The 14,161-nt window shown below is 49.3% G+C and overlaps 1 protein-coding gene across 2 annotated transcripts in view; it reads right to left on the bottom strand.

Moving 5' to 3' along the window:
* DNAH17 (dynein axonemal heavy chain 17) overlaps positions 1-14,161 on the bottom strand; it is a 14,992,541-nt gene that overhangs the window by 10,735,130 nt on the left and 4,243,250 nt on the right. For both annotated transcript variants that reach the window (XM_085617470.1, XM_085617471.1), the window contains one exon: positions 6,491-6,577. In XM_085617470.1, the coding sequence (XP_085473596.1) occupies positions 6,491-6,577 (87 nt within the window). The remainder of the gene's footprint in view (positions 1-6,490; positions 6,578-14,161) is intronic.

The following is a 14,161-nucleotide window of genomic DNA, read 5'->3' as shown; positions in this document are numbered from 1 at the left end:
AACCAGAGCCCCAGCATCACAAAATGGATGCTGCTGCCACGACACAAGTCTGACCTCCTGCTGCTGGGAGTGATCCCGGCACGGGAGGCTTGGACAATAGGTTTCCTGCCTTGGGAGGTGCGAGCACCACCCCAGACAGGCCTTAGTGTATTGGGGCAGGGAGGGATGAAAGAAACGGGACACTGCCTGGGGCACACAAGGTGTCCCATGCATAGTCCAGTTCAAACCGGTGCTGGGGCACTCCAGCCCCAGTCCTGGCGTGAAACTGGACAAAGGGAAGGGGGTGTAACCACCCCCCTCCCAAGTCCCACCCATAAGGCGTGACCTAGCAGGCAACCCAGCCCCCCAGATTAGTATAAGTGTGGTAGCTGGGCCCCAGGAGATTAGATTATCCTGAACCTGCAACTTGAACAGAAACTCTGGACCTTCGACATTCTACGAAAGAAGAAGACTGAAGAAGCTCCCTTGTGGCCAAGGAGTGGCTACCCTGTGCAAACAGGCACCATCAAGAGACTTACCCTTTGCTTTGCTGAAGTTCTACGAGGGACCGACTGCAGAGCCCGACCAGAGCCTTGACTTCCAGACTTCTCCGACCCTGATCCACAGCCGAGCTAAGATCCGTGGAGGCGACGAGAGACGTGGGACCGTCTACCTGGGAAAAGTGGCGAGTATCTTCCAGCGCAGCTTCTGAGGTACCCTCGAAGTTGTGCACCGGGGATTGAGAAACCCCAACCGCAAGCACCATCTGCACCGAAGATCAGCCCCCCACGCTCCACGAGTCCTGCGTGGGGCCCTTCTGCATTTTCCTGCTTGCCGCGTCTGTCCGGTTGCTTGCCCGTTGGCTAGCGGCCTTTGCGACGACACACCTTTGAACTTCCACTGCTGGTTTGGCTCCTCCAGACTGGCTCCTGCTCCTCTGCAAAAGAGAAGCACCCCAGACCTTCCTGGTCTGCACCAGAAGCAAGTCCTCCATTCTTTGTGGGTTCCGCTTGCCAAGGCTTGGTGAGTCCTAGCTCGACTTCGACGCCGCCGACAGCAAGAGCCTTCGTGGGACAGCTCGCCTCCTGGTCCTGGTCGTCCTCGACGTCTCCTGGTACACGTGGCTGCTGCGACAAGCTTCACCTCTTCACCTGCAATCTTCTCGACATCGCCTGGTTCCTTCCTGGTTCCACGGGGTCACTGGCTAGTGACCCAGACTCTGTCCCTTCTGCTTGCAGGTACCCTTCCTTCTTGATCCCGGCCTTGGGATCCACCGGACACTCTGCACTGACTGCTTGTCAGCAACTTTCCTTCAGGCATCCATAGAAGTCCACGACGAAACCCGACGCAAGTTCACACCTATGCACCCGCAGCCCGTGGGCTAGGTAACTTGGGTACTTCGGTGCTCACAAGGGTAGTGACTATCCTAGGGTCTAGTTTCCGAGTCTCGACATTCTAGCTATACCAGAAGTGTCCTAAAACTGCTTATTTCAGAACTGTACTATTTCTATCGATTATACGCATTACGCGTGAGTGTTTCCACTCTGCACCTGAATCCCGTGGGCCTCCCACTTCCTAACTGTTGGTAGTGTAGTGTAGCCCCAGCGATTCCCTAGGCCTAGGCCTATTCTATTTCCGTGACAGTGGTCCTTGTACCACTTCTTTAGTATATGGTTTGCGTGGCCCCTAGGGCCTAACTGTATTACTTACCTGTGTGACTTAATGTATGCTTGAATAAGACTGTGTTGTACTTACCTCGAATCTCATAAAGAGGGCTGAGGGTTTGACTAGAATAAATACACTTTATTTTATATATATATCTGTTGTGGTGTCCTTTCATTTGGTATTCAAGGGATTATATATGGTATCACAGCTGGCTTCACATGCCATTCAGAGTTTAGCCTAAGACTGCCCTTGTCCATGCTACCACTAGGATAGCTGGTCTATAAGGTTGACTTTACAACCAATCACCATAAGGGTTGTTTGGACTGATATAAGGTGTACACTAGAACTAGTGACATCATACATCAGGCCAACTTCTCACAGGATCCGTTGAAGGGAAGTTTTGTGATCCTTCTTTGTGCATCAGGTTTTAGCCCCGTAAGACGAAGCCATGCCAATCTCCTTGAGCAGATGCCATGCGAGTATCCATGGGCCGCCAAGTCAGATGCATCTGCGGCTGCACTAATAATCTGATTAGCTGCCAGTCCACCTTCTTGTAATATCTCCTGAAAGTCCTGTTGATCTTCCTTTGGCAGCTTCTCTGGAAATCTCGCCAAAGAATCCCAGAGAGATCTCTCGTACCGAACCAGTAGGGCGGAAACACTAGCTACCTTCATCACCGAAATCGATCTATTGCACATTCGTTTGCCCAGAGATTCCATATTGTTGCTGTCCTTCTCTAGTGGGGCAGTAGAAGAAGATGTAGCCGAATGTGCTTTCCTGGCTGCAGGCACTATCACTGAGTCTGGAGGTGGGACTGCGCGAAGAAAAAAACGGGTCCTGCTCTGGGGCCTTATATTTCTTGGATATCTGTGTGGGAACTGAACCCACCGTGGCTGGGGTAAGGAAGGTCTGCATTGCTGGTTGTAGCAGACCTGACACCATAGGAGACCTGTGATGTAGAGTTTGAAAGATGACTGACGTTGAAACTGGAGGTGTAAACATAGTGATATTTAGCTTGTTGGCACCCCTGCAAAGGACTTCATTAAAATTCCGAGATCGTCTATCGGAGACACCCTGGACGGGGGTGTAGTGGATAGAGTAGGAGAGTAATCTCTAATGGAAGACCTTGTTGACGTAGTTGTTGTTGGAGATCTACGTCTTCTTTTAGGACTAGGAGAGCGTTGAGATCTTGAATGCCCTCTTGATCTTGAACGCCTTTTCACAGGTGATCGAGACCTTCTGGGGACCTGCGTGGAGAGGGTCCCCCAGAGACTCTGGGTGGCGATAGAGACTTGGAAAATTCCGCGCCCGGAACTCTAGGTGGCACTTTCCAGTGTCGTATACTCGATAAGCCATCGTGGAGATAAGTTAGTAGGAGACTTTTCTCTTGGAGCCGGAGATCCCTCCGGTGTGACTTGCATAATGTTGTTTCCAGGAGGAGATGACACTTCTCTTGACGTCGACTGCTGTGTTCTCGACGCTGATCTTGGTTTTTCTGGTGCGTCTCCTGAAGTGGCAACATTCCTTTCCCTTGACATCGAACGCTGCCTCAATGTCGACCCAGATAAAGCCACCACCGATGTCGACCGCTGTGGAGACACACTTGAAGATTTGTGTCTCTGCGATGATGCTCTCAACGTCGGTCTCCTCGACAGCAACCGTAACCATCTTCTCGACGTCGAACGTCGGCAGGTATGTGGTGCCTTCGACGTCAACTTACTTCGTCTGTGGGTCGGAGAGAGGTTTTTCGTTGTCGATCCTCTCAATGCCGACCTTCGAGAAGGAGGAGATCTCAATGTCGACCAGTGTCTCGTCGTCGACGGATGTTTCGACGCCGACTTAGATCTGTCTTCAGCCACATACTTCGAGCACGAAGTATGCCTCGACGTTGACTTACTTTTTGTTGACGGCGGTTTTCGTCTCTTCGACGGTGATCTGTCCCTCGACGTCATAGAATGACTTACTTGTTTTCCTGATGCTGATTTTGACACTGACGACGAGCATTCTGGAATCTGATTTCTTCTGGAAGTTGGGGAAGCAGATCGACACTTCTTGTGTTGTCCAAGAGAGGAGGGTTTCTTGGAATGCGACTCAAGGCCACTTTTGGTTTTTCCTCTCTCCATCGACGCATGAAGTCTGATCTTTTCTCTGTCATGCAGAGTTCTTTTAGAAAATTGTTGACAGTAGTAACACTTCTGCGGATTGTGTGAGGATGGCAAACACACAATACACACAGAGTGAGGGTCAGATTTCGCCATTTTCTTTCCACTGGAAGGACATTTGTTAAACAAAGCTGGCATTTCTGACATAAAAAGATAGTAAAAATGTCAGAACATAGTTAGAAACTAATACCAGCAAAGAAAATTGTCAAATCAAGTAGTAGAAAATCAATTTCGGACAGAAAAAAAAGTTAAAAAAAGACCGAGTTCAAGCTCCAGGATCCTCACAGAAGGAGCACGAAAAAAGAACTGACCTAACTGTCACCTGTGGTGCATGATGGGAGCAGGGGGCTCCTGGAGGTCTTAAAGACATGGTGTCCAGGTTCTCTAAAGCCTTAAAGGCAAGGTGCCAGTTTTTTGTTATACGGTGATGATTATTCATCCATGCAGCCTAAGAACATATTGCCTGCAATTACCTGTTTTTCTTTATGAAAATAAAGGGTTGTTGTTGAACGCTACTGCAGTATATGTTCTATGATACATTATTTACATGTGATATTATTTTCTTATAGTAGGGATCCAAGTAATTTTGGCATTTCAGTCTATTGGTCCTATTATAGGCTGCATATTTGTATGTGCATACATGTATATATGTATGTTTTGGAAGTACTATGTACTTGTGGTTCTAAATATACACACATATATATGTATTTTTGTCCTGCACATGGGCGGGGATTATTCAGTGCTTATGACTATTGATGAGTATCCTCTGGAAGAGAAACACAGAGACTTCTGAGTACCTCAATGTTGATCTTTTTGGCAACTACTGTCTTGAAGTCAAAAAAATTAAAAGACGATCTTCTCGACGTTGACCTGTGGTGCTTTGTTGTCGAATGATCCATCGTTGAAAGCCTCGCCTTCGATGGCTGCGGAGATCGAACTTCCAGTGCCTGCTTCAACATCGACCCATGTTCCAGGAAATGGTGAGAGCGACCAGAATAATGATGCATTTTTTCCCAGCCTTCTCCCTTGAGATCGCCCTCTAGAGGAGTCTTTATGACAAGATGGTCTAGTTTCAGAAGAGGAAGCCCACTCTCTGTCCTTCTTTCTGTTTCTTCTTCTCCTCCTCCTGTGCAGGTTTTCAAGTTTACCTCAAAAGCAAATGCCCTCATTGTCTTAAAGGGCTCTTTTTGACATTTTTGGTAACACTCACACTCATTAACTGTGTGTGAGGATGGAAGAGATACCACACACAAGGAATATGGGTCTGAAGAGACCTTGTTTTCGCACACATGAAGGGCATTTCACAAATAGTGAAGGCATTTACTTGATTAGAAAATACCTTCTTGATGGTGAAAGTGGGTAAAAAATGTAGCTGACCATTAGAGGCCTCGAGTGAAGCACAAGAAACCTAGGTTTTGTGAAAAAAGTTAAGAGTAAATTGACTAAAGAAACATAGTGTCCTGAGATCCTCTCAGCATGAGCTGAAAAAAAGAACTGAAGCTGCCAGTACAGTGCATGCTTGGAAGAGAAGCTGCTAGCTGCTTAAATTAACAGTGTATATTTCTTTGCAGCTTCTGCACTCTTGACCTGACAGGTACCTTTTCCTTCATTTTTCACACACTGTATTTATGTTATTGGTTGTTTTGGATAAAGTACAACATTGCATTCAGTCCAGTGCTGCAATTCTGTCATATTCTTTTAAAAAATGACACTTTATGGTCCAGAAAAATTAATTAAAAGTATGCCCGTCTTGTTATTAATTGAGGTACCACCAACTATGGACTGTGAGGTACCTACCTCTGTCTAAAGTTTGACTGATTATTTGAAGAGAAAGTGGCTCGGGGTCTCTGCAAAATGCATGGGAATAGTCTATATTAATGACTATCAGTGAGGATTCTACAAAGTAGTAGGCTATGCTCTGGTGGTGCTGGAGGCAGTATTCCTTCTGCCTTCGAATCAAGAATCAAGACACACAATAGTCAGATCATTAACAACAAGGTAGGCCTATATGCCGAATGATGTCTTGATGTTGAACAAGATGTCACACTGCAATTAAGGCGAAGGGGTCCCATTTGAGCTAAGGTGTAGGTAGCGTCTGCACCCAGCACCTTAATTAGACTGGGCCTTCAAGATAGGCTTCACTGGAAGGAGATAGCTACATTTTAAACCACAGGACATGAGGAATACTAGTATTTTTTCCCACTGCAATGGGTATTGTCAAGAGACAGGCACTTTGACAATGGAATAAAGGAAAAATCCATCCCGTAAAGAAGCAAGCAGAATATAATATATGGAGTAAAGTTGACCATTACCTTGAGATATTAAATTAAGAAAGATGTAATTTTAAATGTAATTCGTACTGCTGATATACAATGCACCAATGGATATAAAAATAGACAATACATGTTATTATTAATCAGTATATTTTATTTAAAAGAAGGATTTAAAAAGTGAAATTCTATCATTTGAAATGCGTTCTGGAACCTGCATGTTGGTCGTGATATTATACTGATTGTGAATTACAAAAACAATGCTGTAGAGAATCTTAATATCATACCTTACAATGAAGCTTCCCTGAAAGTATCTTTGAAAGTTTGCAATTAAGGTCATATCTTGAAAAGAGGCACAATAAAAAACAAAGAACAACTATCATTTCAATTATCAGAGGTTAAAAATATGGTTACCGAATTCAATGCATGATAGGGATCCGGATGATCATACGACAAAGGAGCTTTCTCTCTGAATTGCTCTCTCAATTCAAGTTGTCTGAGCTATGAAAAAAGAATATAGTATCAAATGATAAGTTGTACGGATACAAATCGCAAAGTGTTAATGATGCTTAAATACTTAGCATTTCGCTTTATTCATGGTGATCTTTACAAACAAACAAGTTACTTACCTACGGTAATGATATATCTGTAAGAAACATTAGTTAGTTAGATTCCTTACCTTAGAATATCCCCAGGCGTCAGGCTGGATCCGGAAAGATTTTCGTCAGCAATACCCTTGCGTGTCGCTAGGCGTCGTCTGCGGCTCCGCGTCCGTCGTCGTGATCGCCGGGATGACGTCATCGGAGTACTTCAACGCCGCCCTCGCGCGCTGACGTCAGTTCTTGTACATAGCTTTCCGCGCCAGGAACGCAGAGCCATGCAAGAAACCGACACTGGTGCCAAGAATCTAGGGCCCTGAAAGGGATGACCTTAACCCTAGATATCAGTTCGCAGAACGGGGAGGATGGGTGGGGCGGTAAGGAATCTAACTAACTAATGTTTCTGACAGATATATTGTTACTGAAGGTAAGTAACTTGTTCATCTGAAAGAAACACGTTAGTTAGATTCCTTACCTTAGAATAGATACCCGAGCAATACCAACCCCGGCGGTGGGTCTGAGAACCAAGATCACACCAGGAAGTCCTGGAGAACGGAACGGCCAAAGAAGCCGTCTCTCCGGACTTGGCTGTCCAGGCAATAATGCTTGGCAAACGTGCGCAGCGAGGCACACGTTGCTGCCTGACAAATGTCCTGCAGAGAGACTCCGCGTCCCAGGGCAGTGGTAGCTGCTGTGGCCCGAGTGGAATGGGCCCTCAGCCCCACAGGAGGTTCCTTCTAAGCCAAGGAATAACAGTTCTTGATGCACAAAATGACCCACCAAGAGACGGTGCGCTTGTGTACTGCCCGCCCCTTCTTAGCACCCACGTAGCCAACAAAGAGTTGGTCATCCACCCGGAACTGTTTCGTGCCGTCCAGATAGAAGGACAGCGCTCGTTTTGAGTCCAGACGGTGGAGCCTCTCTTCCTCTTTCGAGGGATGCGGAGGTGGAAAGAAGGTGGGCAATGTAACAGACTGGCTGATGTGAAAGGCAGTTACCACCTTAGGGAGAAAGGAAGGACGAGTCCTGAGAACCACCTTGTCCGGATGGACAGAGAGGAAAGGAGGCTTAGAAGAAAGAGCCTGGAGCTCACTCACCCGTCTGGCAAAGGTGATAGCAACCAGGAAAGCAGTCTTAAGAGTCAGAAGACGAAGAGTACAATTATGAAGTGGCTCAAAAGGAGCGTACATCAGATAGGTCAACACCAGGTTCAAGTCCCACTGAGGCATCACGAAAGGGACAGGAGGAAACATATGAGTAAACCCTTTAAAGAATCGAGCAACAACAGGGGACTTGAAAAGAGAAGGCTGATCAGGAAGCCGTAAGAAACAGCTGAAAGATATCCCTTGAGGGTGCCCAGAGCAGAGCCCTGCTGGGCCAGGGAAAGAAGGAGGAGAACTTCTGAAAGAGGGGCGGAAAGGGGATCCACAGCCTTTGCTGTGCACCATGCCTCAAATGTATTCCATCTGCAGGCGTATATCGTTTTAGTGGAGGGACGCCTGGCTGCCAGAATGACATCACAGACTTCAGGAGGCAAGTCAAATGGCATCAACTGCCGCCGCTCAATCTCCACGCATGGAGGTGGAGGCTGGACAGGTTCGGGTGGAGGACCGTCACCTGCTGCTGCAACAGAAGGTCCTCCTGAAGAGGCAGTCGAATCGGGGGATCGATGGATAGACAGAGTAGTTCGGGATACCAGTATCTTCGTGCCCAATCCGGAGCCACAAGGATGACTTGGGCCCGGTCGTGCCTGATCTTCTTCAGCACTCTGGGCAGAAGTGGTATAGGCGGAAAGGCGTACAACAGACCGCAACTCCACTCACGACGAAACGCGTCTCCGTGCGAGTGCCGCCTTGGAAATTCCAACGTGCAGAACTGATGACATTGCGCGTTCTCTTCGGTGGCGAATATATCTAACCAAGGCTCTCCCCACTGCCGAAAGAGGCCTTGCACCACGTCCGAGTTCAGACGCCATTCGTGATCCATCATGCACCAGCGGCTGAGTTTGCCCGGTTTGGCGTTCAGAGAGCCCGCCAGGTGTTGAACCACCAGGGTGATGCCCTGACGTTCCAGCCATGTCCAGAGGCGCAGAGCCTCCTGACAAAGGGTCCACGACCCCACCCCGCCCTGTTTGTTACAATACCACATGGCGGTGGAGTTGTCCGTGAACACCTGCACTACACTTCCCCGAACAGAGGGAAGGATGGCTTCAGTGCAAGCCGGATCGCCCACAGCTCCAATAGGTTGATATGGAGTCGGGACTCCGCCGGAGACCAGAGGCCTCTGATCTCCGCCTCTCCCATGTGGCCCCCCCATCCCAGGAGGGACGCATCCATCACCACTACGTGCTCTGGTTGGGGCAGGGAGAGGGATCTGCCACTGACCCAATCGCGGTCCGTGAGCCACCACTGCAACTGTCTTGCAGTGCCCTCCGAGATCAGGACGTGTTCGGACAGGTTGCCCTGATGTTGAGCCCACTGGAACTTCAGGTCCCACTGCAGAGCCCGCATCCGCCACGTGATGTACCAGCAGGATGCAGGAGGCCATCAGACCCAGCAGCCGCTGCACCAACCTGACCGAAACTCGGGACAAAGGCTGAACGATCGGAATCAGAGCCTGAATATCCCGAACCCGCTGTTCCGGAGGATAGACCCGAAACTGCGCCGATGAAAAGGAGCTTCTGGGAGGGACTCAGATGCGACTTTGGCACGTTGATGGAGAACCCCATGCAGGAGGTTGGCCGTAGTCTGGAGGTGGGAGATGACTGCCTGGGGCGAGCCCGCCTTCAACAACCAGTCATCGAGATAGGGGAAGACTGGAACCCCTAATCTGCGCAGATGAGCTGCGACCACCGCCATCACTTTCGTGAACACCCGAGGGGCTCTGGTGAGGCCGAAGGGGAGCACGGTAAACTGAAAGTGCTCGTGGCTTACCGTGAACCGCAGGTAACACCGGTGGACTGGCAGGTACCGGGATATGGACATTTGCGTCCTGCAAGTCGAACGCTACCATCCAGTCTCCAGGGTCTAGGGCAGCCAGAACCTGAGCTAAGGTGAGCATCTTGAACTTCTCCTTCCGGAGGAAGGCGTTGACGCTCCTGAGGTCCAAGATAGGGCATAGGCCCCCTTTGCCCTTCTTCGGATCCAGAAAGTAGTGGAAATACCAACCCCGACCTACTTCTGGGCCAGGAACGCGCTCGATGGCCCCCTTGGCCAAGAGGACCATAACTTCCTCCTACAGAAGTAGCAAGTGATCCCCCGACATGCGGTGGTACTGCGGTGGCATGGCTGGAGGGGTCGCCTCGAAGGGGAGGGAGTAGCCCCTTCGGACGATTTGCAGCACCCACCTGTCCGACGTGATGGTACGCCAGTGGAGCAGGTGATAGCGAACCCTGCCACCCACTGGCGTGGAATGGGCCTGAAAGGTCGGACTAGGAAGGCTTTGAGGCAGATGCTGCTGGGGCAGATGTGGGCTGACCGGCTCTATGTCCCCCTGCTCCGCCTCGGCTGAATCCACATCCGAGACCACGTTCAGACTGGTTCTGTGGCCTGTGGCTAGACCGACGTGTGGGGGCGCCCCTTCCTTGGCCACGAAAGGGGCAAAAAGCGGAAGTTTGCGGGCGTGGGGCGGAGAGGCCCAAGGACTTGGCCGTAGCCCTGGAGTCCTTAAAGCGCTCCAGCGCACTATCCACTTTGTCGCCAAAGAGGCGACAGCCATCGAACGGCATGTCCATGAGGGTGCTCTGGACATCCTCGGAGAAATTCGTGGATCTCAGCCAGGCGTGGCGACGAATCGCCACCGTCGTCGCAATTCGCCCTACCTAGCGAGTCCGTGGTGTCAAGCCCACATCGAATCGAGTACCGTGCTGCATCCCGCCCCTCAGCAAGAGCCTGGGCGAGCCATGTCCTGGCCTCCTCCGGACACTGGGGCAGCACGTCCGCTACCGTATCCCACAATGAGTGGGTGTAACGGTCGAAAAGGCACACGGTGTTGATAGACCGCAACCCCAAACTGAGGGAGGAAAACAGCTTCTTCCCAAAGTGTTCCAACCTTTTGGATGCCCGATCCGGAGGAGTGGACGGGAAGGCTGTCTGGGATGTAGAGGCCTGGATAACCAGGCTCTCAGGGGTGAGGTGCACCGACAGAAAGCTGGGGTTGCCCGGTGTGGGGCAGTGATGCCGGGCCATGTTCCGGTCCACAGGAGTGACTGTGGAGGGCTTGGACCAGGTGTCCATCAGAACGTCAGTCAGTGCTTCATTGAACTGCAGCAGAGGCTCCGAGTAGCTTACTGGCGGTTAAAGCACTTCAGTGAGGAGGTTAGTCCTCATGGCCACTGCAGGGAGCTCCAGAAGAAGGGCTTCGGCAGCCCTGCGCAGCACCACAGAATAGGTAGCACCCTCTTCCGTAGCCACGGAGGGAGGAGATGAAGCCAGTGTCAGGGGAGGTGCCGAGACCACTGGCATACCCCAGCTCTTCTGCCCAGTCCTGATCAAACTGGCACTGCTGTGCCAGAGGGTCCTCAGACCCCTCCCAGTCGTCCCTGTCATCCGACTCTTGGTAGACAGGCTGAAAGGTCGGAGCCGGGCGGGGGATGAATTGCTCCTCCATCGGCGCCGGGCGGCGCCGCTCCGACGCCGGACCCGAACTGAACCTGGGGGCGATTTAGTCCGAAGACGGCGCCGGGGGCGGCTCCGAAGGGGTCGGCGCCGGCGGAGGGGTCGTTAGGTCAACCGGCGTCGACCGGGATCCAGGTCTGGATCCCACGGGGACATGCGGCATCGGGACCAAAGTCGACAACAGCGCCGGGGCCGGCTCGCTAGGCCTCCCAGTCGGACCTGCGGGCCCAAAGGCACGCCGGCAAGCCTCGACGGCGAAGCGAGACTCCTCATGGCCACGAGGAAGTCTCGGATGTCCGCCGGAGTCGCATTAGATCCAGGGACCGGAGGGTATGGGGCTGGATGCGACTCCTGCGGCTCCGACAGAGCCGCGCGGGTGGTGCCACCCAAACCCTCACCCGAGTCGCGCGAGGGGAGTCAGAAGAGCGATGACGCCTCTTCGACTTCTTCTTACTGTGCCTCGACTTACAAGAATGCGAGGACTTCGACCCCTACGAGCGGTGATGGCTGCGGCTCCGCAACCGGTCCCTCGACCTCCTCCTCGACTGGGACCTTGAGCGGCGCGCAGCCGACTGACGGATCTCAAGCAGCTTGCTTGGGCAGTCGAGGCACGACTCGGTATCATGGTCGACCCCAAGGCAGTAGAGACACCGACGGTGGTGATCCATGACCGACATCAGGCGATGACAGGCGTCGCACGGCTTGAAACCGGGCATCCCTACCGGCACCAGGAGTCGAGGTCGACTCAAAAGAGGAACCAAAAAAGTTCAAAAAGTTTAGTCAAAAAGTGACTAAAGGGTATGCTCTTCCCAGACCTGCGCTTACTGGCGCGGAAAAAAGAAGAACTGACATCAGCGCGCGAGGGCGGTGTCTAAGTACACCGACGACGTCATCCCGGCGATCATGACGCCGACGACGGACGCGGAGCCGCAGACGACGCCTAGCGACGCGCAAGGGTATTGCTGATGAAAATCTTTCCGGTTCCAGCCTGATGCCTGGGGATATTCTAAGGTAAGGAATCTAACTAACGTGTTTCTTTCAGATATATTAGTTTTACATTCTAGACTATGAATTTTTAATTACTTGGCTATAGTTTTTAAAATATATGCAAACTTGTAAAAACATCAAAAGAGCCTGTAGCACAGCGTTCATTACACAGACAATGTGCCCTCAAAAAACTCAGAGCAAATCCCAGCTTAAACAAGTTGGTACTTTACGGAATCAAGGAAGAAGCACGGATCCATAATATGCACAGAGAGTAAGAAATGCCGGGTCACAAAGCAGGTCACCTATGAGCAGTATCAAACGTGCGCCATTTCTGAATCAATAAAGGACTTACATATACTTTCTATTTAAGTTACATTATGACTGACAGAACTTTCACGCGCTAAGAAATATAAGAGAGAAAAAAGCAAGATAATGAACAAATGCAAGTACAAATACGTTGCTGTTTAACAAAGCTTTTGAAAATAATAAAACATTAATGCAAATTTATCATTGACTGTATTAAAATAGCAGTAACTACAACGGGGAGATATAATAATATTCAGATACCTTATGCTTGAATCCTTCAACACAAATAACCCTCAATAAAAAATTTTAAAAAATGAATTCTCATATTGTGGCTTTTATTTCTATGACTTTATCCTAATGAGAACTCCAACGGTACTTGCTTTGGTAACATGATTTACAAAAGATGTGTGCTTTTCTCTACAGATTTTGTACGTTGAAATATACATATTGCAACTGTTTGACTCTTGGTGTCACATACCTCCTACCCCAAAATTGTGGTTCAACTGCCTCATTCGGAGGTGGTATAAGTGCCAGGTTTCCACAAGCAGAAACCTCTGACTCGTGGCCCATCTGACACAGGGCTATCAGTCAACCTAACTCAGCAGGTCTGCCCTACTTAGGGTGGTCAGTCTGCCATACATTTTTCCTTTTCAGAACTGTTATAAAAGCATAGAAGACCTGACAAGTAACAAGAGAATTAATACTTAAACGCCTAAGACTCCTAATCAGTCACATCCATTGTTTTTCTTCCGCATAAACACACGCTTTCTTTTAAATGTGTTTCTCATGCTCGTGGGGCACATCAGTGTTCAAAGAGGTGTCATGTTTTTTTCAGTTTGTTACACCAAATTGTATCTAAAAAGTAAGACACTCTAGGTTACATAGTCAGCAGCTGTACCACCTTCTCCAATGATCTATGCATGTTTGACCACAGGGGGAATAGGAACATTCCAGCTTAACTATGTGGGACAGGGATCTGATAAAGAATTACAAAACTGTTCACCAGGACGGACATTTTAGATACTCTAAGAAACTGGATTATTATTTGTGCATCACGTGAGTCCTGCACAAGTAATGGGTCAACAATTATTTCCTAACTGGGAAACAAGTACCCTTTTGCAATTCTTGAATCTCTCCGGATAACAATGCAGACCAGTCCAATACCTACTCAAGGAAAGAGGTGTGGGCTAGTAATCTTCATCTGCTGGCAAGCAGCAACAACACTCAAAAAATCATTGTATAGTCAGTGTTCGTTTTTGTTAAAGGAAAAGTACATTTATTACACACATACACTCACTACTAAATACTATGCATTATATACAAATTTAAACATCAGGCAGATGGTAATAACCCTGATGACATTTTGAAATAATAATTGACCTTTCATCAGTCATGACCCCCACTACCTATCTCAGACGTAATCATTATTTAAAGGGTGTATTGTTTTATATAAAGCAAGCTTATTGGCTTTGTCAAGGGTTCACCACTTCAAATAACCTTTCATTCTTCATCATGGGATCTTTATTAATGTTGACAAACACTGAACAGAATTGCGATCTGTTCCCTTCCAAAAAGAG

The sequence above is a fragment of the Triturus cristatus genome, chromosome 7 (assembly GCF_964204655.1).
Source record: "Triturus cristatus chromosome 7, aTriCri1.1, whole genome shotgun sequence".
NCBI lineage: Eukaryota > Metazoa > Chordata > Amphibia > Caudata > Salamandridae > Triturus > Triturus cristatus.
Note: the sequence above shows the minus strand (reverse complement) of the source record. Positions and strands in the feature narration are given on the sequence as shown.